At 40.6% G+C, this 26,966-nt stretch overlaps 1 protein-coding gene across 1 annotated transcript in view; it reads right to left on the minus strand.

The window, feature by feature from the left end:
• The window catches only part of DNAH14 (dynein axonemal heavy chain 14), a 2,550,346-nt gene that overhangs the window by 2,382,227 nt on the left and 141,153 nt on the right, over window positions 1-26,966 (minus strand). Inside the window, 2 exon segments of the mRNA XM_044060213.1 lie at window positions 1,025-1,042; window positions 18,364-18,508. Coding sequence (XP_043916148.1) covers window positions 1,025-1,042; window positions 18,364-18,508 — 163 coding nt within the window.

Genomic DNA, 26,966 nt, shown 5'->3' on the forward strand with positions numbered 1-26,966 from the left:
GAAAATTTATGTAGTTGTTATCCAGTATCACCTCCATAAGTTCTAAAGTTAAGGACATTTTATCTTTAGGAAGAGTAGAGTACTTATGGAGACTGTCAGCAAAGTATTCATGTCCTTCAATCCTGGGTATACTAGTAAAACGATCTTTAATGTCTATGGTCAAGAAATTACAACTTTGAGTCCATAAATCTTTAGTTAATTTACTTAAAAATTCCCACAAATCTTTTATAAGATGTGCTGTTTTGGCCACAATTTCTTTAGTGCAGTTATCAATATAGACTGCCAGAGGGTGTGTCTTTGAATTTTTAGCTGACACTATCGGTCTGAAAGGAGGCTCTCTAATGGATTTATGAATTTTGGGCACACCAAAAATATTCGGTAGAGTGGGTAGGTCTGTCTTAGATAATTATAAATTTTGCTATCTATCCTATCATCCAACAAATATTCCTCCAATAATGAATCAATTCTCCTATATGCTATACATATCTGATTTTTCGAAACCGGAGAATATGTGGAGGTGTCAAGAAGGATATTCATAATGTCATTATTGTATTCCTCTAAACCAAACAGTACAACCCCCCCCTCCCTTATCGGGTTTCATAATGCACAAAGTTCCTTGAGCTTGTAAATCATGTAGTAAATTCAGTTCATCTGTTGTTAAATTGGAGTGTCCTGCCTTCCATTTATTTCTTGCATATTCCTCATAAATTTCCTCAGTAACTATTTTTTCAAACATTAATAAAACCGGCTGGAGAGGTGGGTTTTATGTACTACTTCTCACCAGCACAGAGGGGCCATTAATGCTGTTATCTTTCTTATTATTATTAAACAAAATATTTAAGTTCAGCTTTCTAAGATACAGTTTGAAATCTATTAAAAGATCGGCTATATCCACGTAATTTGATTTAACAAATTTGAATCCCTTAGAGAAAAGAACAAAATGTTCCTTGGTCAAAATAGTGGATGTGTAGTTGAAAATTTTAAAGCTCCTATATTCACTGAGGATGCCTTCTGTATCATCAACTGCTGTTATTTCCCCTTCCTCACTACCTTCTTCCACCCATAACTCATCCCATATGTGTCTGATGTGTGGCCTGGGTCTGAGGGATACCTGATCTTGTTTGCTAGTCGCTCTGACCTTCTTAGTGCTAAAAAAGTCTCGTTTTGTTCAGGAAAGGAATCCAGTTAATCTAGGGGCCTATGTGTAGCCATGTCTCCTGATATATGCCTTTCATGTGTAGGGACTCTGTTCTCAACATATTTTATTTCCCTATCGTCCCTATTGTTCTGGATAGAATATATCTTTCCAGAAACCTTATTGTTGTAATTCCTAAGTGGGCCTGGATAGGCTTTACCCACCCCATACTGTTGTTTGTCCCTTGCAAACTTTTTCTGCTTTTTGTTATAAATATTTTGAGTCCTTTTATCAATCTTGGCCAAAACCCTTTTATACAACTGTTCATATTCTGAAAACAAAATATCATTAGTAATATCAGCATTTAAACTATTAGTTTCATCAATCAACTTTGATAGAGCTACATCATTATATTTAATCAAACGTGAAATCAAGCCCATACCACATTTATCAAACAAGCTGTGAAAATCCTTTAAAGCTGCTTCAGTATATGTTATACCAAAGGGATACTTAAAAAAATCTCAGTCCCTGTGGAATAATGTTATGATTCAAACAACATTGTAAATAACCATTGTCTATTTGTAGACATTTCAGTTTAAAAAGTTTTTTTTTCAAATAGAAAAATCATTTCTTTTAAAGTTAGCACATCATCATAATCTTCCCCCTGTATACTACCATAATTGTTAGTAGAAAGTTCTGTGGAATTAATGTCAAATTCATAGTTCCTCTCCATCACTTCTTTGAAACATAAAGGGGGAGCTAAACGAGTATTGTTTAACATTCCATTTGTTTCCACATTATTAGCAGTGTTAACAGAGCTGTTACCACTGCTGTAAGACTGTTGAACTAATGAAACAGTACCTCGTTTGTTGGAACTTGATTGTATGCTAGCACGCCCATCATTGTCCTGCTTAGTCCAGATGTTGAAAGAAGTGTTGCGTTGCCCAGTGGGGACTTGTCCATGTTTAAACACAAAACTTTCTTTTGCAGCGCCTGTTACCGTCGAAAATCCACCATTACTCGTACCTTCTGAGCATGGAGATGACGTCATCATCGCTGCTGAAGTTTTTTGAACTGTCGAAGTAATAGACTCAGTAATAGGAGCGCCACCTCCTGGTTCATTCTGGCTCAACAGTTCAATGAGCCTGGTAAGGTCTCCTTTCACTGAAGCAACTTCTTCCCGGACTCTCATGACTTCACGCTCTGTTCTGACCGCCCTGTCAGAACTACTAAGGTCATCATTCACTAAAATTGTAGAGTCGCTAGATGAATCTTCCATAATAGTAACACTGAGAGTAGCAAGGTGCAAGACAACTCGATACTTCCACCCCAAAAGGCAGACAACTGGATACCAATGCACCGCAAACTTCACAAAATAAAATGCAAGCCAAAAAGTCAAAAAATATAAAAGGACCCAGGCCACCATTTGAGGCAATAATAAACTTTTATTATACACCAACACAAGTACACAAAACGAGTGCTTTCATCTAGTAACAAGACTTCATCAGATAAAATACACACCTGCTACTCATTCCATATATACCATTCTGTTAATACATACCAATTAGTATTTAAAGAGAACACACCTATAAAATTATATATAAATCTATACATCACTAACTTCGTAAAAGCAGTGCATACTATACATATAAGATGCCTTAAAAAATGAAACAAAAATAATGAAATAGTGAATGTGCCAATAGCCACTCCACATTCGAATGAATTTTATATTTTTTGACTTTTTGGCTTGCATTTTATTTTGTGATGTTCATACACATATAAATCTTAGAAATATATACAGAAATATAAAAAAAATGTATTTTACACTGTCAAAGATCAAGTTGTAGGAAATGACTTACAGGAAGTTAATAAAGCAGTGTGAAGTGACTGCATGGAAAATGTAAACTGAATAAAATAACAAAACTTGACAATAATTAAAAACGTAAAATATTACCCCTGGCAGTTTGGCAAAAGAGCCTTCAGGGAGGTTAAAAGAACATAGAATAATGCTAACATATTAAAAGTAAACAAGAAGAACCAGTCATAGATTAGTAACAATTAACTAATAAGTTATTTCTGCATATTTATTTATGTATCTGTTTACTATTTGTTACCTAAACAGGTAGGTTGGTCTGATGACCCTTTGCAGCTGTGACTCACATTCACAAGGAGATATAGTACGCTACACAGTGAAGTAATCAAAACAAGTCAAAATATAAAGGTCTTAAAAAATGAAATACAAAAGCAGTGTAAATGTCATAATAATGCAAAAAGAACAACAATTTAAGCTGCATAATAATGCAGAATGCAAACAGGATAAATAGCACAGTGTGAATTTTACACTATTGTAGCAAAGATTATATTACTACTGGAAAAAATAACGAACAATAATTACATACCATTTAAAATAAATATTCTTCCTTCCACTGTAACAAATGTTTTACAGATTTACCACCTCTTGAAAAAAACATATACCTTCTCAAGTGGAGGAGCCTAAAAGCCACAAATTTGGCCAGTGTGTTTCAAATTAAAGTAACAAGCCACAGGGCTTTCCAATTTGTACCATGTAAAGGACATTCCCATTAAAACTGACACTGTCATTAGGGATGTGGATACTTTTGTTAAATAACAGCCGATAATTGATCCCCATTTTCCAGTTACAGTAAAGAAAATATTCTGCTTGACTCAGTTAGTGTCCTAGGATAGCACTTCTAGGAGCAAGGAATTCTTAACTCCTCTCTGTACATCCTTCATTAGGCCCACAACTGAATATAATCAGTGTGTACCTCTCCAAACATCTAGACAATTAAAAACAGCCCAAAGACTGCTAATTATTTAAATTACTGGAATAAGCTCCCTATGCTATCCATCAAGACTAAAGGCCCCCTCTTTTTACTCTTTTTCATACAGGCTAATGTATAGTGATTTCTGATTGACCTTCTGTGCTATAAAAGACCCTGTCTACCAACCTCATTCACCTTCACAAAACTTGTGGTACCACTATACTCATACCAAAGATCTTAATCTTCATCTACACATAAAAAGGATCTGTTGGTGTTATAGATACATAACCCAGTGTATTTCCTGACTACCGAAGATGCTTCTCTTGTACATCAAACAATGCAATACTTTGCCTCATTAAAGGCAAACTTGAAAACTAGATGAGTAATCACAAATGCACCCTTGGGGTATCTAGTATAGCTTCCATGACTGAGGTAGCAAATGCATCTCAACTCTTCTGGGTTCTTCTGCCTAAACTTCCCAATAATCTCTTAACAACATGCCCAGTAACTACCTAAAAACCTATGAATCATAGGCAAAGCCAAAGAAACTCTGCACCGATGATCTGTTAGATGCACATTGCTCACACTTTCTATATTGAAATCTCAAGACTTACATTGCTTAGTCCTGTAAAACTGAAAATAAAAGACAAAAAATACAAGACAGGAATGACTATGAAGTATCGCTCTTCTCCTTTAAATTTGTCTGTTGCAGGAGTCCAAGATCCTCTTGCACCCCTGATATGAGAGACAAGCCCTCACATCCCAAATTGCATACAGTTATTCCAAGATCACCATAACCTGGAGCAAACAGTATTCCATGAAATGGCAGTCTCAGACTTAAAAAAGATTTAAAAGTCCAGATTTGTTGACATTTGGTCTCCACATTTCAGGACTCAGCAATGTTAGCACCAAGATTTTAAACACTTAACTGTCACAACTGCCCTTTAAATTACAAAGATGTGCAGGAAGACATGAACTCATCTTATGTTGTCTAAGGTGTAAAAACTAGTGGTAAAAAGATGGTCAAGAGGCAGTAATGAGTTATAATCACCTTTTCAGCTTCAACAGAACAGCTGTCTTTGTACCAAGGCATACAATTGTATACATCCAGGGTAGTCACTCCGTGTTCTTGTAGATGAGAATATAGAAGGCAATCCACGAGGGGAACCTTAGCATGGTGAAAATGAAATTGTACATGAGGTATCATGGCATAGATAAACAAATCAAATGACGTATTTGCAAGTACGTCAGAAGCCAAATGGGTGGGAGTGTACCACCGCCAGTACTACTGCGCCACGGAAATGGCCAGACGTGCCATGGCAGCACACATAACTAGCCTTTGCAGACTCTTTTATAAACAGCATATTTCTTACACTAATGTTAATCTGGAAAACTGCTTCACAAAAGGACCTCTTTTCAGGGAAGACACAGGAGCACTATCTTAGTTAAGCCACCTGCTCATAGACCCAAAGTAGGCAAATACAAAATGAGGGAATCACAGTCTAGAGGATAAAGCTTATTAACAGCTCATAACTTTAATTCTCTGAGCTAAATTGCCAGATGGATGCTCACTCATTGCTGGTAGATACTTATTCAAAACTAACTTAAAATGGTCTGCAAGAAATTAATTACATTTAAGTAAACAGGTACACTTCTAAGGGGAATATTCACAAGAAATATGTCGCCTGAATAAATAACCAAGGGATAGTTAAGACACAATTCATATAAGAAAAGTTTAAAACTTTGATGTAATAGAATTGTATGAAGTATTTCCTTTATATACTCCATCAACTAGCCATACATTGCTAGTTAAGCCCAGATAAAAATTAATTGCAGCACAAAATAATAATTTTTGCACATGTATAGAAAAACCTTACAAATAAGATATCAGACATTCTATTTCTTAAATGGAATTTGAGACCTTTATTAACATATCAGTAATTTTTTTGCCAACATGCTGTTTCAAAGTGTACATAACAGGTCCAATGTCTTTTTTTTTCTATATGTTTTTTATCCCGTTACATATTAACCATCAGCTATCCTACAATTGTGGGGAACAGCCATTCATGGATGGGGGTCACCATGCAGGCAGCCATACATTTTTTTCTAAACATATTTTATAGCCTACTACCTGTCAAATCTCAGCTGTCCTACAAATGTGGGGAACAGACATGAGAAAGGTCATCATCCAGATAACCATAAGTTTTTCTTATCTAACCCTAAACCCTCCCATGGTAGCTGGCATGAAAGCTTGCAAACTTGAAGGATGCAATGCTTTCTCCTGTAGGCACACACATTCCTATGTAAACACCATGAACACTACCACACAATGTGGCTTGCTATAGCAAAGTGCATATCCTCAGCACAGATGCTGCATGCTATGCACTTCTCTCTCCATACATGCTGGCACTGCAGTAAGCCAGACCATCTCCCAAATCCCAGGATAGATGAGCCAGTGTCTGATAGTCCTTCACACCCTCCTCTATCTGGTACCTCTAGGGTCTGGGCTGCTAATCAATCTCTGGCCATCTGGGTCATAGTCAGGTCTTCACCCTTGTAAGCCATGGAACCATACTTAGGCCCACTGTAGTAAAAACTTATATGATTTTACAATAGATACACTTACAAATGGCAACCAAATCACAATGCTACAAGAAGTGGGAGTTCATGTATTCATCAGACACTGGACAAACAATAAGTAGAATACCTAAAGACCAAATATGGCATGGTAGCCACCCTAACAGCCTCTGACCAAAAGTTAGGTAGCCGAACTTTGATAACCAGAAGGTCACTCCAGATTGCCCAGATGATCCATGCTATCATCAGATAACGATTAATGTCTCATACCAAGACCAAAGAAGGATGGACATCCTAGTTCATGACCCAAGTGGATGGAAGGCAAGGAATGGATACTAAGATGAGCAAAAGCCCGAATCAATTCACTCAGATAGATAGAAAGCAGAAACTTGGATTACAAAGATTAGAGTAGAGCCAGGGTAAACCAGAAGTTTAGTTTTACTCTGCATCATTATGCACTTTGAATGTGAGATGAAAGGAGTCCCATGCAAATGGTTCTGTCAAAGAGCCCAACATTACTACAGATTATGGCCCTAAAATACTGCAGGTGCTCAGTACAGCACTCTGCTCCATAGGTTTAACTTGTTTATTCAATCATTAATTCATTTCGTTATTCATACATTCATGTCACTTTTGTTATCCAGGTGATTACAGGTTGTTATAGGGTGGTGGTGGAAAGAAATTGGAGTACCCAAAGGAAACACCACACAGATACATGGTGAAAACAGAAACTCTTATACAGTCAGTGATCAGAATATTACTGTATGCAATGCTACCTGGGATAAGAACACAACAGTGGCCTTCTACATTAACCATCTTCCACCTTATGGTAGATTAATTATTTTTTTCTTCATAATTTTTACATGTCTCATCCACTATTACTGCTATTCTGTAATTATTTATTAACTGCATCTTCTGTGAGTTGCTTCTGAAAATGGATATTGTATCAGTGCAATAGTGCTGGTTAATTAGATATCTCCAAATGATAAAGAGTCACAGAATGTGGATATACACAAAAATAAATAAATGTTAGAATTATTTATCCTCAACAACAAAATGAGCAACATTCAACATTCACTTAGAACAGACAGTTCCACTACTGCTCTTGCAGAGGCATCCCCTGAGCAGCTAATAGACATTCTCAGTAGTATATTTCCTAAATTAGACTAGTCTTGGGGAAAGGAAAAAGAACTCACTGCCTTGAATGGGTCATGCTTTGTTCTCACATCTTAATTACTAAAGTTAAGGAATTGCTTTTATGTAATTAAATTAGAGATCCATTACTATTGTCTGAAAATTTAAAATTTACCATGCTGTAAAATATCAAAGAAACAGTGAAGACTGCATACATACTACAGCAAGACACATAAAAAGAAGTTATGTACCTACCATAACGTTCCATGTTAGATGTCTTCTTCTCACCTTCTTTCTTGCTGGTTGGGTTCGGAGCCGATCCTCAGCTCCGACTCGGCTATCTTCAAAAGCTCGAGAGCTGCTTACTGGCTCGAGGCCCCCCCATATCCTATGATGCCTGGCGCTAGATACCCAGATCTCATTTGGTAAGTCTAACTGTAGACATAATAATAAATGAATGCTATCCTAGAATGCATAAATCCTACTGGGGAGACTACTAAACAGAAGGAAATAGCCAGAGACGACTCAGCCAGTGCTCAATCAAGAAGAACTCTTCTCGGTCCACTAGGATAGGGAGATGGAGGGTGGGACGCAAGAAAGAAGGCGAGAAGAAGACAACTAACATGGAACATTATGGTAGGTACATAACTTCTAAATGTTAAGTTGTCTATCTCGCCTTCATTCTTGCTGATTGGGACAGCGTCTCTAGCACCTAAAATCCTGGGTGGCTCATCGGAAAAGACTCTTTAGAACAGTGGATCCAAAATCAGCTCTGCTCCTGGAAACCAAATCCATCTTGTAATGTGAAATGAAAGTATGTGGGTTGGCCCGGGTAGCTGCAGCACAAATAGATTCCATGGGCAACCTAGCCTGATGGAGTGACCTTTTGGTTTGACTGGTAATTCTTTATTCCTGAGTTGGTATATGAATGTGATGATAGAAGACAACCACCTGGATAAGGTTACCTTGGAGACCGGAAGACCTTGTTTACCTACTGCATAAGACAGGAACAGTTGATTTGATTTTCTAATGTCTTTGGTTCTATGTAAATAAAAGCGTAGTTGCCTGTGAACATCTAACTGATGCAACTTATACTCCGCCCTGTTGGAGTGTTTAGGGAAAAACACAGGAAGGTCTATGGACTGATTCAAGTTACTCTCTGATGAGACCTTAGGAGGGAAGGAAGGATTAGTCCTAAGAGCAACCCTGTCATTGTGGAACACTAGGTATGGGGGACAGATAGAAAGAGCCTGTAGTTCCAAATCTCTTCTGGCTGAAGTAATAGCTACCAGAAAAAGGGTTTTCCAAGATAAGAACTTCAGTGAACAAGAAGCTGCAGGTTCGAAAGGGGGCAAAATTAGCGAAGCTAAAATCAAATTTAGATCCCATGGTGGAGGAGGATCTCTCACTGGGGGCCTGAGCAGAGTGGTTCCTTTGAGAAAGGCTTTACACAGCTTATGGGACATGATATTGTTTTCCGATAGGCCAATGTGAAAATTTGAAATTGCAGCTAACTGAACTCTAATTGTAGCAGAAGCGGACCCAGCATGGAAGAACTCCATGAGAAATTCCAAAATGGAGTGTACGGGGGCTGAAAAGGGGTCCATACTTTTTGCCTCTACCCAGGAAGAAAAACGTTTCCACTTACTAGCGTAAGTTTTTCTGGTCGTAGACTTGTGTGATGACAAAAGGATTTCACGCACAGAGGGAGAGATATCTGGGAGCCTGGCTAAGGTTGGAAGTGGAGCAACCATGCTGTGAGCTGGAGAGAGTGCATGGATTGGTGCAGCCTACCCGAATGATGAATCAGGAGGTCTGGAACTAGGTCCAGAGTCCAAGGCTGTTCGAGAAGATAGCGATGCAGGAACGGAAACCATATTTGTCGAGGCCAGTAAGGAGCAATGAGGATCATTTTACAACCCAAAACGGTAGCCTTCTGAATTAGCTTCGGTATGAGGGGAAAAGGAGGAAAGACATAAAGAAGTCCCTGGGGCCAATCGTAGACTAGAACGTCTCTGGGGGAATGCCCGGGAAGTGGAAGGAGTGAGAAGAAATTGCTGCACTTGCTGTTGAAGGGAGTTGCAAAAAGGTCGCAACAAGGTTGGCCCCATCTGCGTAAGATTTGGTCCGCAACTACCTGGTTCAGAGACCACTCATGAGGCATGAGAATTGCTCTGCTCAGTCTGTCTGCTATGACGGTGGACCTCCCAGGGATGTGCGTTGCAATCAGAAACCGTTGGGAAGAGATCACCCACTGCCAGAGTCTGAGTGCTTCTCGACATAGGGGGTAGGATCTGGTTCCGCCCTGCTTGTTGATGTACCACACTATGGACATATTGTCAGTTTGAACTGCAATGGTCCCGGTAGGAAGAGAGACCTGAATAGCCTGCAACGCTAAGAGCACAGCCCTCATTTCCAAGACATTTATGTGCAGATGATACTCATGAGGTTGCCAGGTGCCTTGGACTGTTCTGCCCTGATAATGCCCCCCCCACCCGATCAGGGAGGTGTCCGTGGTCACTGTAGCCACTGGAGGGGGGAGAACAAATGGTCTGCCATGGAGACCATCCACCAAGCAAGATGCTTCTTGCATGCCTGAGTGATCATAATCATGTAAGACATGGGAAGTTGCTGGTAGGACCATTGGGTGAAAAGAAGCCACTGAAGAATCCTCATGTGAAAACGAGCTAGAGGGACAAGTACGATCGCTGCTGCCATGAGACCTAGCATTTGAAGGACAAATCTGGCTTGAATCCTTTTGCATGCTAATAAAACCTTGACATGCTGATGAATCACTAACGCACTGTCTGGTGGGAGGCTCACTAACATGTCTTGGGTATTTAAATTTGCGCCTATAAAGGTGATAGATTGACAGGGTGACAATGCAGACTTTTTGAAATTTATTGTGATACCTAGCCTGGAGCAAGTGTCGATGGTGTAGTCTCTGGCTCGCAGAAGGTGATGTCTGGTGGTAGCAGTGAGGAGCCAGTCATCGAGATATGGAAACACCTGGAATCCTTGTAGTCTCAGGTGAGCGGTAACTACTGCCATACATTTGGTAAACACCCTGAGGGCTGTGGTAAGACCAAAGGGCAGAGCTCTGAACTGATAATGGCTGGCTCCCAGCCGGAAGTGAAAGAATCTTCGGGAGCGTCTGTCCATTTTGATGTGGTAGTACGCATCCTGAAGATCTATGGAGCACATCCAATTGTCCTGACCCAGAAAGGGTAAAATGGACTGAAGCGTGACCATTTGGAACTTCGTTCTTTGTACAGACTTGTTTAGTCTGCTGAGATCCAAAATGGGTCTCCAGTCCCTGTCTTTTTTGGCACCAAAAAGAACCTTGAGTAAATTCCGGATCCTTGTTGGTCTGCTGGGCTTGCTGGATGACCCTTTTTCTTAGCAGTTTTGAGACTTCTTGCACTGCTTGGTCCCTTAGATTGGGTGAAACATCTGGAAGGGACTTGTTTGACCTTACAGGGGTGTGAACGAAGGGGATTCTGTAGCCTCCGGATATGACGGACTGTACCCATTTGTCTTGTGTTATGTCTTGCCAGGCTCTTGGGTACAGCGATAATCTTCCCCTGACTGCCTCTAGAGGTGAGCAGCCGGGCAACCCTTCAGGAATGCTGGAAGGGCTTGTCAGAGAAAGATTCTCTGCTGCCCTGGTTTTGCGCACCCCCTCTGCCACGAGGGCGGCGCCTGTTATTGTTCCCTCCTCTGCCCCTGGAGGGAAACTCACCACGTGTGTCCAGCAAGGCTGCTTGGGATTTCCGGAACCACATCTTTCCACTCTTCTGACCCTTAGGATATGGTCTCGAAGGAGTGGAAAAATGGACTCCTATGGCAGAGAGAGTCTTGCCTTCCTGCTCACACCTGGTAAGGGTATCTTTCACCTGTGATCTGAAGAGAGAGGAACTATCAAAAGGGGTGTTGGTGAAAGACGCACTGAAAGGTTCCGCAAAGTTACATAGCTGCATCCAAGCATGCCTCCTTAGGGCCATGCCTGTGCCTGCGGCTCTAGTCGCACCATCGGCTGCATACGAAATGAGCCTCATGGAGGAGTTTACCACTGAATTAAGAGTCGCCAGCTGGGAGGCTGCCTTAGCCTGGGCCCCCTCAGCTGATGGATCTTGGAGGGTATCTCCAAGCTCTTTCAGGAGATCCCTCTGAAGACGGGTAAAGTGGCACAGGTAATTCAGGGACCGCATGGAGAAGGTTGCTGAAGAGAACATCTGCTTCCCATATCTGTCCATCATCCTGGACTCCTTGTTAGGGGGATGGACAGATGAAGAAGTTTCAGCCAACTCCTTCTTTGTGGCCACTGCTATCACCATGGCATCAACGGGGACACCCTTGGTCAAGAACTGTTTGTCCTGTGGGGCAGTAATGAACTTGGCAGGCCTTCTAGGGCTCAGTTCCACTGTGTCTGGAGCCGTCCATGCCTTCCGAGCCTCCACAGACATCAGTGGGTCAAAAGGCGGAGACACCCAGGAGGTGGAAGGTTGGGATCCAAACACATCCAGGAATACTGACTCATCCTTGGAAGGGCTTAGGGTAGTCCAGTTTCCCCTCTGCCTAAGCATCTCAAGGATGTCTGAGAAGGAGACATCTTCAGAGGGGGATCTTGTGGAACCTTCCAACTTCTCTAAGTCTGTATCAGATGTGACAGACTCAGGGGAGTCAACATGCTTCCTCTTGCATTTTCTCTTGCGAGGTGGCTCCTCTGAATGATCAGGGGATGGCTCAGAAAAGGAGGATACACCCAAAGGGGTGTCCTGGAATGCTGGATCCCCACGCTTGGGGTCTGGAAGAGGGGCAGAGGCTGACGCAGGCACCCTAGGGGGAGGAGCCGATGGGGTCGATCGTGGGACTGACTCAGGGGCCAGTACACTCCTCATCACCTCGAAGGCATCCCTGCCCGGATGCAGAGAAGGCTCAGGCTCTGAAGAAACCAGAAGCCCTCCCCACACCGAGGGGGATGGCTCCAAGGCAGACGTGGGAGCCGAACTCACCTGAGCCGAAGCACCGAGAGGGAGAGCGGGGTCGGACAAGGGTCTGATGCCACTCACCCCCTCGGAGCCGAGGAGGGAGACTCGGCGCCGAGATCCCTCCAGGGAAGGTACCATGGAAGGGATCAGAGCTGACGATGGAACCAAAAGAGAGGGTATTGGCGCCGGCGGTTCCATGACTCGAACCCCAATGAACTCCGGCTCTGAGCTAATAGGATGAGTCGGTGGAGGAATCTCTACAGCTGTGGACGGAGCCGACTCCTGATGAGGAGGGCTGGACAACATTTTGGCTAGGGCCTGTGATTTTAACAGCCTACTGACCACTCTTTCCAAGTCATGGTCCGAAAGTCTAGAGGACTGAGAAGAGTGGGATGATCGATGACTACGCTCCGACTGGAGCAGGGGTGACTTCGGAGCCGAACGTATCAACTCCAAAGAAGGAGACCTGGATCTCTTTCAACTCTCAGCTGGCTCCGAAGAGCATGTCAGAGCCGACTGGGAGGGAGGGACATCGGTTCCAGCCGGAGCCGAGATAGATTGTGTGGCTTCACCCAATGACGGCTCCGAACTGGGAGCCGATGGTTTAGGTGGCCTGGAAGATTTCACGGGCTGAGCCTTCACTGGTGAATCTTGGGGTTTAAGCATACCCCTCATGATCAATTTATTTTTGCACTCCTGCATGACTCTTGGACTTAAAGCATGATAGATTGAGCAAGAGTCCTGCAGGTGCACAGCGCCCAGACAATAAACACAAGAAGTGTGACCATCTGTCAGAGACATCTTCTGAAAGCATGAGTCACACTTCTTAAATCCAGATGGTTTTGGATCCTTGGACATCCTGGGGGAAGACCAAGGACAAGATCCCACAGATAGGTTAAGGTAACCAAACAGTAAAAGTTAACACACTACAGTTACCACAACCCACTATAAGTACTACTACAAAAAAACTACAGAAAACTATCACTAAACACTAACAGTGATTAATAGAAGAAATTCTTTTTTTTTTTTTTTTTTTTTTTGAAAAGGAGATAGAGAGAAAGGTTAACCTCTAACTTAAACAGAAAGAACCTTTCTGAGGAAAAGGGAGAGAAGGGGGGGACGACTCTCTAACTTAAACGAGTTTCTTGAGGGAGGGTAACACTTATCTAAGGAAGAAACTAGCTACAATACCAAAGACTAAACTAACGACTAATTCTACACTAACAAATACAGTTTTTAACAAGAAAAATACAATTATAATAATAAAGTTTATACGACCTGAGCCAGTAGAGCAACCTTGCAGCAGAAGCAGCAAACAAGATCTGGGTATCTAGCGCCAGGCATCATGGGATATGGGGGGGGGCCTCGAGCCAGTATGTAGCTCTCGAGCTTTTGAAGATGGCTGAGTCAGAGCCGAGGATCAGCTCCGAACTCAACCGGCAAGAATGAAAGCGAGATAGACAACTTAATATCATCTATTCATTGTTTCACTAAACCATGGAGCAATGCACAGATTGAGCTATGACAACTAGAAAAACTGAAATCATTTAAAGTCAGACTTCAAACAATACCTGAGCAACTCCTGGTTATTCTCCTGCTCTGCATCTGGATAATCATACAACCTCATCACTCTAACTATTTATTTTTATAACCATCCTCTTTTCTGCTCATATATAGCCAACATGTGAATGTCTGCCTCCAATTTTTGTATATGTTATATAGGATCATAGGAGGTTACTAAGTTTTACCCTTACTTCTCTGATCAGCACCTGTCACCCCTGTCCAAGAGGGACATAGGTGGAACCCCTGGGGTGAATTTAGGGTTACCCATGCAATCGTCCAGATTGCATTTGAAGAGAGCCAATGAGGTGGTTTGCTTGACATGAAGTTGGAGTCTGTTCTAAAGGTGTGGCAACCTCTGGGAGATAAATATGTCCCTCGAGCAGGTTCTATTAATGTCACATACCAGGTTAAGGCCATCAGAGCAAGTAACCTGTGTACCATTTGACTTACAGATATGCAGCATTTCCAGTAAGGCAGGGACAAAGATTGCCTTATATGGAAGGCAGATACCGCCTCTTAGTAGTCTGTATAAGACAGAATAAAGTGGCAGTAATTTCAGATGATCCTAATAGGACAGATGCTGAAGACCTTGAATTTTCCTTGTGAGGAACTTTTGTGGTCTCTCCAATTGCTGCAGGTGCTTGGAAAGGTACATATCAAAAGGGGCATTGTACTCAATTATTGGCCAGATGCGGGAAGAGTAGATGGAAGTTATAACTTCTTTTTTTTCTGGAGACAATGCCCTTACATATGAGATGAGCAATACAGAAAGTCCTTCTTACCACTGTTGAGACATGGTTATCAAAGGTAGGGTTGCTGTCAATCTGTGTGCCCAGGTCTCTCACCACTGACTGCGTACTTAGTGTGTTGTTAAGGATGTGTTAGTTGGCAGGAACATCACTTTTACCAAAAGGGATGATAATACATTTTCTTGCATTGAGTTTAAGGCCTTGACTTTGGCATCAGTCTTTTGTTTGTGTAAGATCCTCATTTAGGATGTTGACATAATTTGGAGATTCTATGACCACTCCCAGTTCCCAGTTTGCAGTCATCAGTAAAATTTGTCAGCCACAGACCTTTAGTTTTAGCTTGCACTTGAGAGAAATAGATTCCAAACTGTAAAGGTCCGAGGACTGATCCCTGTGGGACACCAGTGGTTACAGGTCTGCTGTTGGAGGTGGATTCTTCTATTTTGACTATATGGGTTCTATCAGTGAGCCAGTTAGCAACTCATCTAATGGCATATGGGTTGATACCTAGCTGGGTGAGTTTGTTAATTATGCCTGAGTGGGGGATAGTGTCAAAAGCCTTGGCTAAGTCTAGACAAGCTGTATACACAGACTTCCCCTCATCAAGGGCCTTGATGACTGTCTTGAAGAAGTCCACCAGGTTTAACAGGCATGATCTCCCTTTGACAGATCCAAATTGAGTAGGGTCAAGTGTTTGGAGGTTACCAGTGTCTTTGTTGATAAGTTCCATGACGATTTTCTCCATGGTCTTGCAGATAAGGCTAGCCAGGCTAATAGGCCTATAGTTCCCGTGGTCAGTGGAAGCACCAACTTTGTACAAGGATATAACGGTGGCCTTTTTCCATTCAGCTGAGACAAAGCCAGTGTGTGGTTAAACTACAAGTGAAAACAGTACCCAATGGCATTGCTAATGTAGGATTCAGCCTGGGATGTTATAAGGTCCCACTGATGCTGTGTTTTTGACCTGAGAGAGGGCGTTCACAACCTGCTCTTTAGAGATACAGGGTAAAGGACAGGTGGTAGAGATGTCTTGTGGTAAGAGTGGTGGGGAAGGGGAGTGAAGTTTTCACAGAACCTGTCGGCTAACAGGTTAGCAATGTCCACAGGTTATATACATGTGGTATCATTAACTACCAGTTCATCACAAATCTAAGCCTTTCCTTTTAGGTTACAGATGTAACTAAAGAACATCTTATGGTCGTCCTTAGTTGAGGAAGCTAATCTGGATCCATAGTTAGCTTTGGAGGACTTCACAAGGAGTCTCGTTTGCTTGTTTAAGCTGAGGAGGGAGTGATTTCAGTTTAAGACTCATTCCCTTTTACTCTTTCTTCCTCTTATTGTAAAGTCTTTTAATGACAGTTGTTCACTAGACAGGTTTGCTCTTCCTTGAGGAGCTTGTTTTGTTCATATCAGGTATGGCCGAGTCAATGCAGTTGCTCAGGTGTTTGTATAAAGCATTTGTGTAGAACTTGGCATAGTCGCCAGTTCTATCTGAAGGAGGAGGTGCAGTGAAGCTATTTATACCATCCTGTAAGAGGTTATAATCTGCTTTGGAGAAGATTTTTAGTTTAGTTTGTGCTACGGGGGGGGGGGGGTCAGGTGTGACAGAATGACACTGATTTTAAGGTCAGATCTCACCAGGGAAGACCTCTCAGTGGGGGTACTACAGCGGTCCCCCATATTGGTAATCACCAGATGCAGGATATTGGCACCCCATGTGGGGGTGTAAACTAGCTGGTCCAGGGCATTACAGTTAATGAAGTCGAGGAACCTTTGGGCAGGTGAGTTTCCGCATGAGTAATTTTGCCAGTCAATGGATGGGTAGTTAAAGTCACCTGAAACCATGGTGTTCCAATGTATCTTGATAGACTCAAGTAAATCCAAATAGGAAGAGTGGGTGTCCTGATTCATGGAGGGGATCCTGTAGCTGGCAATGACTTGAACAGGTGTCCTACCAACAGTTAATTGCACCTGACGTATCTCCAGGGAATCATGCTGTCTAACCAATCTTGTGGTGTATTTATCTTTAATGAATATTGATACACCGCCTCCTTTACTTTTCATGCCTTCAGTCTGTGGTCTGAACATGTGGAAGGAGGTGTAGCCTGATATGATTGGGGTGCTCTCCACAGCCTTGAACCAGATCTCTTGACTGTAATAATGTCTATGTCTTGCAAGGTGAGGACTGCTTCCAGTGAATGCAGTTTCATGTTAAGACTCCAAGCGTTTAGCAGCAAAATCTTGAGGTTGTTCTTAGATGGAGTTCTTACATCAGGAATTTTGTCCTTGAGACATTGCCTAAAAAATGCACTATGGGGGTGGCAAGAGCCTTGGCCAGTAGACGAAATTCAAAGGGTGACAGATGAAGACCATCTCTGGCAAAGCACTGAGGGCTGTCGATCATTTCATCCTCAAGCTGACAGATACTGTATCTCCTTGGAATTATTTCATTCTCAGGCTGACAGATACTGTATCTCCTTGGAATGACAGTCAATCATTTTCTGTTTGTAGTGAGGCATCATCCTCGGTGAAGGTAAAATGCTGCTTAAGGATAGGGACATACCAGCCTGAGACACATAGTCCAAGAGCTCAATCATGTCTCTCATCAAATAGTCCAGAGAGGTATGCCTCAAACTGTTCACACCAACATGGACTATGACACAGTCATAACAGTACCTGCTGCTGAGAGACTTGAGTGCATGTGTGACATGGCAGATCTTGGCACCTGACAGACAGCTGATCATGGCCTTCTCCTTATCCAGCCTGGTGAGAGAGATGTCTGTGTGTCTCACGATGGAATCACCTATGATTACTATGTGTGGTCTTGGTTTTGCCTTAAGGGCTTGACAGGTGAGACACTGGTATGTGATCTATTATGTGCATTATGTTCTGCAGAGGAAGTATTATATGAAACATGCTTGTGTTTGTGTTTGGGAGGTCTCCTGAGTTTAGGTTATGTTTCTGGTGAGGAGCTCCTCATATGTAGGTATGTGGGATGTAGGTTTGGGTGGAGTAGGAGGTGAGGTGTACATGCTGACAACCTGTTCATGTATGACATTTGCTTCTTTTCTTTTGCCCATGCCTTTCTATTTTTTTGAAAACATTTTGTATTTCTCAAACCCACTTTGGGTTTTTTAAAAATTGGAATCACATGCTATATTTCTAATGTTTTATGTTTTAATTTGTAAACATGGAGCTTTTCTTTCTGGGCTTCCTTTGAAAAGGGGTTTTGCCTAGTCAGACTATCTCCAGGTCAACAAATGAAAATAAAATAACTAAATAAATCTGCCTCAACTTAAAATGTTTTAAAGTTTTTTTTTTCAGTTGAATGTGCGGCAGGCTAAAACAATATAACTCATTTTACATTCAACATCACAGCACTGATATCAATATTCATAGAAAGATCACCTTTGCTCGTAATGCATCTGCACTCATTCGATACTCTTCTAGTACACTGCCAAGCTTCTTGTGATTCAGAATATGCTGATAGGTTCTACTGCTGACTGGGACATTCATATCCAGAAAATCACCAAATATTATTGGTTTCTTCATCAGATCATCTGAACTCCTCTGTACCTATAAAAGAATCTGTATCATTAAGTAACGAAGGGTGACATTTACAATAAATACATTCACTGTTTGATCTTCCATTTTTTTTCTGTTATTAGCAGCATACAGTCTGTGTAATTTTTCTTATATTCTTTTTCAGGCCTAAATTTTAAGTTATATTTTCCGTACCTCCTAAATTAACAGGTATATCTCTGACACAAACCTTATATCATCCAGAACAAAAACTTTCACTCTTTCTGCCCCTGGTTGAGTATAATAAAACACAATACATTTGTTAATTTTCTTTACTAATGTTCAGAAGTAAACAAAATTCAAAGTTCACCTGTATTTCTTTTGTCTAATTTGCCAGTAATAAATGTCAAACCTCTGATATCAAAAGCGTTGAGACTTATGGTTTTATGCCATCCACAGCCACAAAAGGAAGTATATAAACAGAGGCAAATGAAGGAAACATCAGTCTTTGCAGGGACACATCAGTTATCCTGCTGTATTCACTTTTGATAACTGGATAATCTGAATCAAATAATGAAAGGGATGGATGGCAGAAAACACATCTGTACAAAGTACTTTGGATATGTATGCCATGTCAAAGTGCATAACCTCTTGAAAAGGTTTAATAAAAAGTCTAGGGCTGGGAATCATGAACAAAAAAAAAAAAAAACAGATTCAGCACAGAATAACTTTTTCAAGTGTGGTAGCAGGGAGCCCACTAGGGACATTATTGTGGCTGATGTTTTTTTGGGGAATGCCTGATTGACTATCCAATATATGTGTACCAAGGTGTTATTCTTGATAAAAGTCATGGGCGCCAACTGCATACACAGATTGAGACACTGGACACTGAGTGTCTGATGCTGTTTACCAACTCTAAGAATACTGCAGAACACATGATAAGTAAAGTATCGGTGTGACTGAGCTGGATGTCAGCAGACAGCAAGGCTGCACTAAGGGAACCACACAAAATAAGATCATCTACATGCATTTCTGAAATAAAAGTGATCTATAACTCTAATCATTACAGTTATTTATAATTGTAAACTCTCCACATTTTCTTCAAAAATTGCCATTTTACAGAGGGATTATTAGGGGGAGAGCAACATTTTGAGCCAAAATTGGGGACAGTTGAGAGGTTTGGATATTCCTAATTCTATAAAACGATTTATTTGAACGTACCTCTCAACCTCTTAATGTAGGAAATCTGGACAAGGCCAAATATATTGGGGGAACATGCAAACAGTACTAAAAATTGCTCTTGTATAAACTTAAGACAGTTGATAGAATAACAGGTCTTGCTTTAGCATGCATTTTTCTGAAGGTTATGATGTCTGAAACTCAATGTCTGCCATCATTTAGTGACTTCATTCCTAAATGATTTGGCAGAAAACCACAAATTTTATGAGGAACAAACCAAAAATAAGAAGCAAAAATCTTTTCATTCTGCAAAATTCTGGACAGTTGAGAGGTATAGTTCAGCTGGGGCTGTCTGAGTTTGCTGCCCTTCCCCCCCCCTCACAAAATCATGGTCGAATGGAACGTCCCTTCTGCAGCCATTCCAATGTCCCATTCCTTGGTTATTTCGCCCCATTTGCTATAAACACTGTAATGTACATACTGCTTTACTTCTGCAATGATATGGATTTCATTTGAAAGTTTTATTTTATATTTTACAGCATAAACCCTAATAGATATCTGTTAAACAAAGCAATGCAGTCTCTCAATGAAAATAGACTTAGCATTAAAACTTCTCTACCCTTGAAACTCACATTCATTGAAACAGCATTGAAACCCACATTCAAAGAAAATACATTTTGCCAGAGGCAAATAAAGATTAATTTTGGGCTGTTTTCAAATCATAGGTCCCTTGAACACGAAACATACACATGCTCTTTGATACACCTTCCTGACTGTATTAAATTATATTCCTTGTACAATACAGTACAGTTGAACTACCCGATTCAGAACATTTCCATCATAAAATTCTACTCAAACTTCAACAGTCTACCAGTATCAGTAAATATGCACGATCTCTGAAGAAGTAAAAACAATCTAAATAATTCCACATTAAAGAAATCTGTTAACTAATGAAGAGGTTACTGCTAGCAAACAACTTTATATGTCATTGTTTCATCTACAAATAAAGTGCCTTTTGCCCTTGAGGAATAAATTGCTTCTGTTGCACTAAAAAAATTATAATGCTAGTAATATCGCAATAGGGAATGGATGGCAAACTGATAACAGGTTCATAGTTACTAAGTATCTTCGCCAAAGAGGACTGCAGCATCCATCCCCTTTGTAACAGAGTACAGTATCAGCAATGGATCTACCTACTGTGGGAGTAGAACCCACAGCATTTTGCATCAAAAGCAAGTATACTACCTGTTTTGCTATTTACAATATAAGCAGACTCTGCATAAGCATCACTAAACTTTTGTTCCCCTGCAGCTCTCAGCTACTTGTAAAATCTAATTGACACTCAGCTGCATCTCTGAACTTTGCAGCACGAGAAATCTGGACAAAGCCACAATTTATTTGGGGGGGGGGGCAAAAGCCCAAAAACCAAGGACACATTTTAAACATTGCTTGTATAATGTTGGAAAGTTGCTAGAATAAAATGTTGTGTTACCACCAGACATTTCACTGCCAAGTATTGAACCCAGGTCCCTGTGCAAAACAACCAGAGGAACATACCACTATGCCAAATCATCTATTTTTATGAAAGAAAGGAAGACTGAAACTTAAATGGCTACCATTTAGTGAATTCAGTTCTTACCATAGCTGTCAAAATCTTAGCATAAAACACCTGAACAAAGCCAATAATCGGGGAATACAGCCCCCAAACATATTCAGTGAGTTCAGTTATCAAATAGCTCTCAAACTTGACACAAAAAACCTGGATGAAGTCAATAATGGGGGAATACAGTCCAAACAATAGGGACAAATATCCACTGAGGACACCAGAGCAAACCCACACAAACACAGGGAGGACATTTTCTTTATTTTTTATTTTACATTTGTTAACCGGGCTAGTCCAACTGGATATATTTCCATTTTCAGTGGAGGCCCGGGGAGAAAAGCTCCAGAGTGACATTTAAAAGTTTATAATTAACAATTATAAGAGAAAAATGTAAGACAAAATAAGATGAGAGAGCAGCAATTACAAAGTTATACTATTTAAGCAAATACCATATTAAAAAGAAAATATTTACACAAAAATTAGTTAAAAATAATTAGAGAGCCTTGGATAGAGAGAAGTATGCAAATTATGAAACACAAAAAAAAAAACGAAAACTTTGAAAGGAACAAGATACTCTTTCAAATTAAGATATGAGAGGTTATTTACAATATGTTCGCAGTTTAATTAATCTCCTATTTGCAACAATAATTTCAGACAGTTACCACTACCCAGGGATAAGTAGTGATAAAAGGTAAGGGGAGGCAGGATAGAGAAAAATGGTGAAAGAGAATGCAGACAATTAGTCAGGGATAACTGCAAGGGCATAACCAGTGAGTTTTAAGATGTTGCTTCAGCCTTTTTTTAAAGAGTTGGAAGGAGGGGAGTACTGTTAGATCTGATGGCAACATGTTCCAATATTTTCCAGCAGTATTAGAAAATAAGGAGTCACCTGCCAAGTTATTAGACTTGCTAATGCTAGCTAGTAGTTTAGTGGAAGAGCGTAAGGATTTGAGGTTTGCATAGGTGATAATAAGGTTAGAGAGTATTGGTGAGTTGTTAGATTGGTAGAATATCCTATGAACAATGGTAAGGTGGGAAAGTATCAAAATGTTTTTTAGTTCAAGCCAATCTAGCTGCTTTAGGTTCAGACAGTGGTGAGTTCTGAATGGGTTCCCAGTGGCAAACCTAGTAATATTATTATAGGAGTTAGTTTAGTGAGATAATTTTTCTTTAGGTTGTTATAAATGGGAAAAGCATAAAAAAGAGTGGAGATTAGATGGGAGTGGGCAATTGTAGTTCTGGCTGTTGGTGTTAAGAAGGGTTTTATTCTATATAGGGAGCCCAATTTTCTGTTTACAGCTCTTATTGTGTTATTTATATGATTATCAAATGTAAGGTTATTGTCAATTAAGACTCCTAATAGTTTGGTGGCAGAGTCTAGGGTTATAATGATGCCATTATTTGATTTGATTGAGAAATTGATGAGGGGGGACTTACTGTTAGGTGTGAAGAGTAAGAGCTTGTTTTTTTGGCATTCAAAAGGAGGCAATGGTTTAGAAACCATGCCTCGACTGAGTTGAATACTGTCTGGGTTAGGGATTGTAGTTCAGATGTGGAGTTGGCAGAACATATGAGCATGGAATCATCTGCATATTGTATGCAGGTAGCTTGAGGGATTGCTAAGTAAAGGTCGTTGATGAATACTGAGAATAGAAGTGGACCGAGAATGGAGCCCTGAGGGACTCCAAGGGAGACTGGCAGGTGAGAAGATAGTTTGTTCTCCCAAAGGACTGCTTGTTGCCTATTGTAAAGGTAGGACTTAAACCAGCAAACTACCTTGGTGTCAAGAGCAAGGGATTCCAGAATTTTTAGGAGTAGGGGGTGGTTGACCTTGTCAAAGGCTTTTGACAGATCAAGAAAGAGTGCTGATGAGAGGATGTTGTTGCTACGGTTTTTATTGATAGAGTCGGTGAAAGATAGGACTGTGGTGGTACTATGAAATGGCCTGAAACCATGTTGACAGTTAGCTAGTATATTATGTTGGGTTAGGTGGTTAATTAGTTGATGATGAATGCATTTTCAATAACTTTAGCTAAGGGTGATAAGAGAGCTATAGGCCTGTAGTTGGAATACTCATTGGAGTTTCCGCCTTTATGCAGAGGGATAATGTGGGAGATTTTCCAGATATCTGGGATTGTTCCTTCATTTATGGCTCCGTTTATAAGAATGGATACAGGATAAGCAACTGCTGTAGCTGCCTTTTGCAGGTATTCAGATGATATTTGGTCTGCAGAGGGGGTACATAGCTTAAGTTTATGTATAGGTTTTTGGATGTATGAGGTAGTGATGGGTGGTATTTGGAATGCTGGGAAAGTATTAGGTAAAGAGGGTTGGGGATTAGATTTGTTTGTGGACAGTTGACAGGCTAGAGATTTTATGGTATCCGTAAAGAAGGTATTCAAGGCATTGGCAGATTGAAGGGAGGTATTGTTATCTGCCCCTAGAGGGAGTGGTGTGCTGGAGTGCCCTGGGTGAAGGAGTCTATTAACGTTAGACCAGATTTTTTTGGGTTGTTATGATGAGATTGCTATAGTTTACAGTAGTAGTTTTTTTTGTCAGTAAGTATGGCTATTTTTAGTGGTATTCCTTAGCTGTCTAAATGTTTGTTGCTCAGAGATATTTTTGAATGCCAGCCACTTGATCCAAGATTTATTCCTAAGCAATATGAGTTGTCTAGTTTCTTTTGAAAGCCAGGGGGCAGGTTTGGACTTCATTCTGATAGAACGTTTAGGAGCAAGGATAGTTAAGAATTTAGCATTGAAATATTTGACAGCCTGCTCAAGAGGGAGAGTTTTTAGTGGGTACCAATTACAAGCATTAAGTTAATTTTGGAATAATACAGGGTTAAAATGTTTGTTGGTTCGAGAGATTTTTATAAGTAGGGGTGTTTGGGATGTCATTCTTTTGTCTTATAATGTAAGTTAGCATATGATCACTTAAGTCATCTGGTAGAGTTCCTACCTTGTATATTTGTTGTTGTTTATTAATGAGTATCCAATCTAAGATACTCTCTTTGTTGCTGGGTTTGTTAAGTCTAGTGGTGGTGGTGATAGTTTGACTAAAGCCATGAAGATTAATATGAGATGAAGGATTATCTGTATTTACACATTTCCAGTCTGTATTAAAATCACCAAGTATAATGGTTTCTTGTGGGTAAGAAGTTGATACCCAGCTTAGAATGTCTTCTATTATAGAGATATTATTGCCAGGGGGTAGGTAGATGCAGATAATATAAAGGGCTTTGGAAGTGTATAGTTGAAGTCGGGAGATAAGAACTTCAGCTTTACTATCCTGAGGTGGGTTATAGGGTATGGAGGAGATCTGTAGAGTGGATTTATACAGTAGTGCTACACCACCACCCCTACGTTTTATGCGGTCAAGTCTCAATATATTGTAACTTGGGGGGGATTATTTCATTATCTTTAGTTGCAGGTTTTAACCAGGTTTCTGTGAGGCAGAGGATATGAAAAAAATGAATATCAAGGAGGGCATGGAAATGGGCAATTTTATTATTTATACTGTGGATATTGAGATGACCTAAAAGTAAAGAATTTGAGAGACAGGTTTGGGTAGTTAGGGTGGGGGGAGTAGTAGAAGGAGTTGTAACAGTTGGAATGTTTGTTGGGCCCGAATTAGAGTGGATGTCACCATCTTTTAAGGTAGGAGTTTTTAGGGCAGAATAAGGGTAGTTAAGGAAGCTGGTTAGGTATTTTAGTTTTTTTTACAGTTGTGTTATTAAATTTAATATGAGTAAGTCGATGATATTTGACTAGCAGGTAGCAGGGTGTGCATGTGGTATTTATTTGAAAATGGGTACAGGTGTATTTGTGACTAGCTGTTTGTTTAGGAGAGTGGTCGAAGTAGTCATGATTAACTTTATTAATGGAGGTGAAAAGATAGGCAGAGGTGAGAATAGATATGAGAGTAAATAGTATTATAGATTTGGTTAGGATAGGTTTAGTTTTTGAGAACATATTTTAGAGAGTTTCTTGTATACCTATAGCAGGAACAGGGAAAGAAAGATGAAGGAAAAGTAAGGGTAATTATAAAGTTGTTTGTGTTGAAGCAGAGATAGGTATAGAATTATTTTAAGAGGTTTAGAAGGCAGTGCTGGATGTAGGAGGTGTGGGAAGTGTGAAATAGATGGGGTGCAGTTAAATTATATAGATTGGTAGAAGTATTAGATTGGATGGTTGGGAGAGAGGGTGTGGTTAAAGGAGTATAAGTTTAGGACCTCTGGGGGTGGGTGGGAATTGGGGGTAGGATAGGGGAGCGAAGTGAGCCCGCACAGCGAACGGAGCAGGTTACAGCTGAGAGAAGCTGAGAGGTAATCAGTTATTCAGTGAGACTGAGATTTATATAGCTTAGAGTCGGTAAGTGGCACTTTCTTTAATTACTTTCCAAACAAGAAATGTAAAGGGTGTCCTTAGTTCTAGGTATAAGGGGAGTAGGTATTTAGTAAAGAGCCCAGAAGTAGGAGTAATTAAGAGACAGAAAGAATGAGCTATCTGGATGAAGTACTGTTGATATAAGAAAGTAAAACCCTGTTTTATGCCTTTCTATAGCAGGGGGGGGATATCAAGATGTAAAGATCCTACAGGAATAGCTGGAGGTAGGTGTTAGAGCTGGAGGAGTTCAGCTAGAAGTACAGAATACAAATTTTAAAGCCTGGTGTTTTGCTACCATCTAGTGGCCTATGAGGGGAATTATACTAATTCACAAAGCTTGATCGGAGGTAAAGCAGAGAAGATTAAATAAAAAGAGGGGAATGGACGGCCTCGGGGTAGGTCCGCAGGTATGCTGGCCCTTACAAATAGGTTACCCAAAGCACACAGAACTATATAGATAAACCTGTAAAAATGTAGGATATCACCTACACTGTGAGGCTGAGCGAAGCACTTCTAGGTAGTCCACATAAGGGTTACAGGTGGGGTTTTCTTTTCAGTTCAGTAGGAATCGCTTTTTTGTTGCTATCTTGTTAAATAGGGGGGCAGCCTGAGTCACAGCACTTGGCTTATAAGCTGAAAAAGAGACAGAGACAAATAAATAAAAATTGGAAAATTAGGTTACAGTCATTACAAAAATTGGGAAGAGAAATGGTGGAGAGGAGTGCAAGTCAGTAACTGAGTGGAATGTAAAGAAGAAAGGTAGGCTAGACACAGAAAAACATCATATAGATTCTTGGAAAAAAAGAAATAATATTGTGGGGCACATAAAAAAAATATCAGCCCCCTACAACCTTCTTCAACCAACCAGTATTCAGTTTAGGATCTTAGATAAAGAGGATAACAACAGAGCAGATTAACAGTTAAATACAACATTCATAGCTACAATTAATGCAGACTACACACAGAAGGCACCCGAGCCAAGAATCAAACCAGACAACCCATAGCTGTCAGGCAGCACTGCTACCACTACACCACTGCACTACTGTCTGTTTTAAGTAACAAAAATACCAAAATCACAGATTTTATGAGAAACAGAACAAATATGAGGCAAAAATCTGCAAATGTTTTAGAAATGGTGGTGGGTAGGGAATTCAGGCTCTTGTCACTTGGGCCCAAGATACAGGGTTCAAGCCTTATTCTCTATCCACCACCATGAAGCAAGTGGGGCATTACACACACACATACACACACACGCACCTGATGGTGTTATCGGTCCTCCGGCCATGTACTCTGCAAATGCGATCCTGTTATCGGTCCTCCTTATGGCAATGTACCCTGCAGC

The sequence above is a fragment of the Protopterus annectens genome, chromosome 1.part2 (genome assembly GCF_019279795.1).
Source record: "Protopterus annectens isolate FY-2018-M chromosome 1.part2, PAN1.0, whole genome shotgun sequence".
Taxonomy (NCBI): Eukaryota; Metazoa; Chordata; order Ceratodontiformes; family Protopteridae; genus Protopterus; species Protopterus annectens.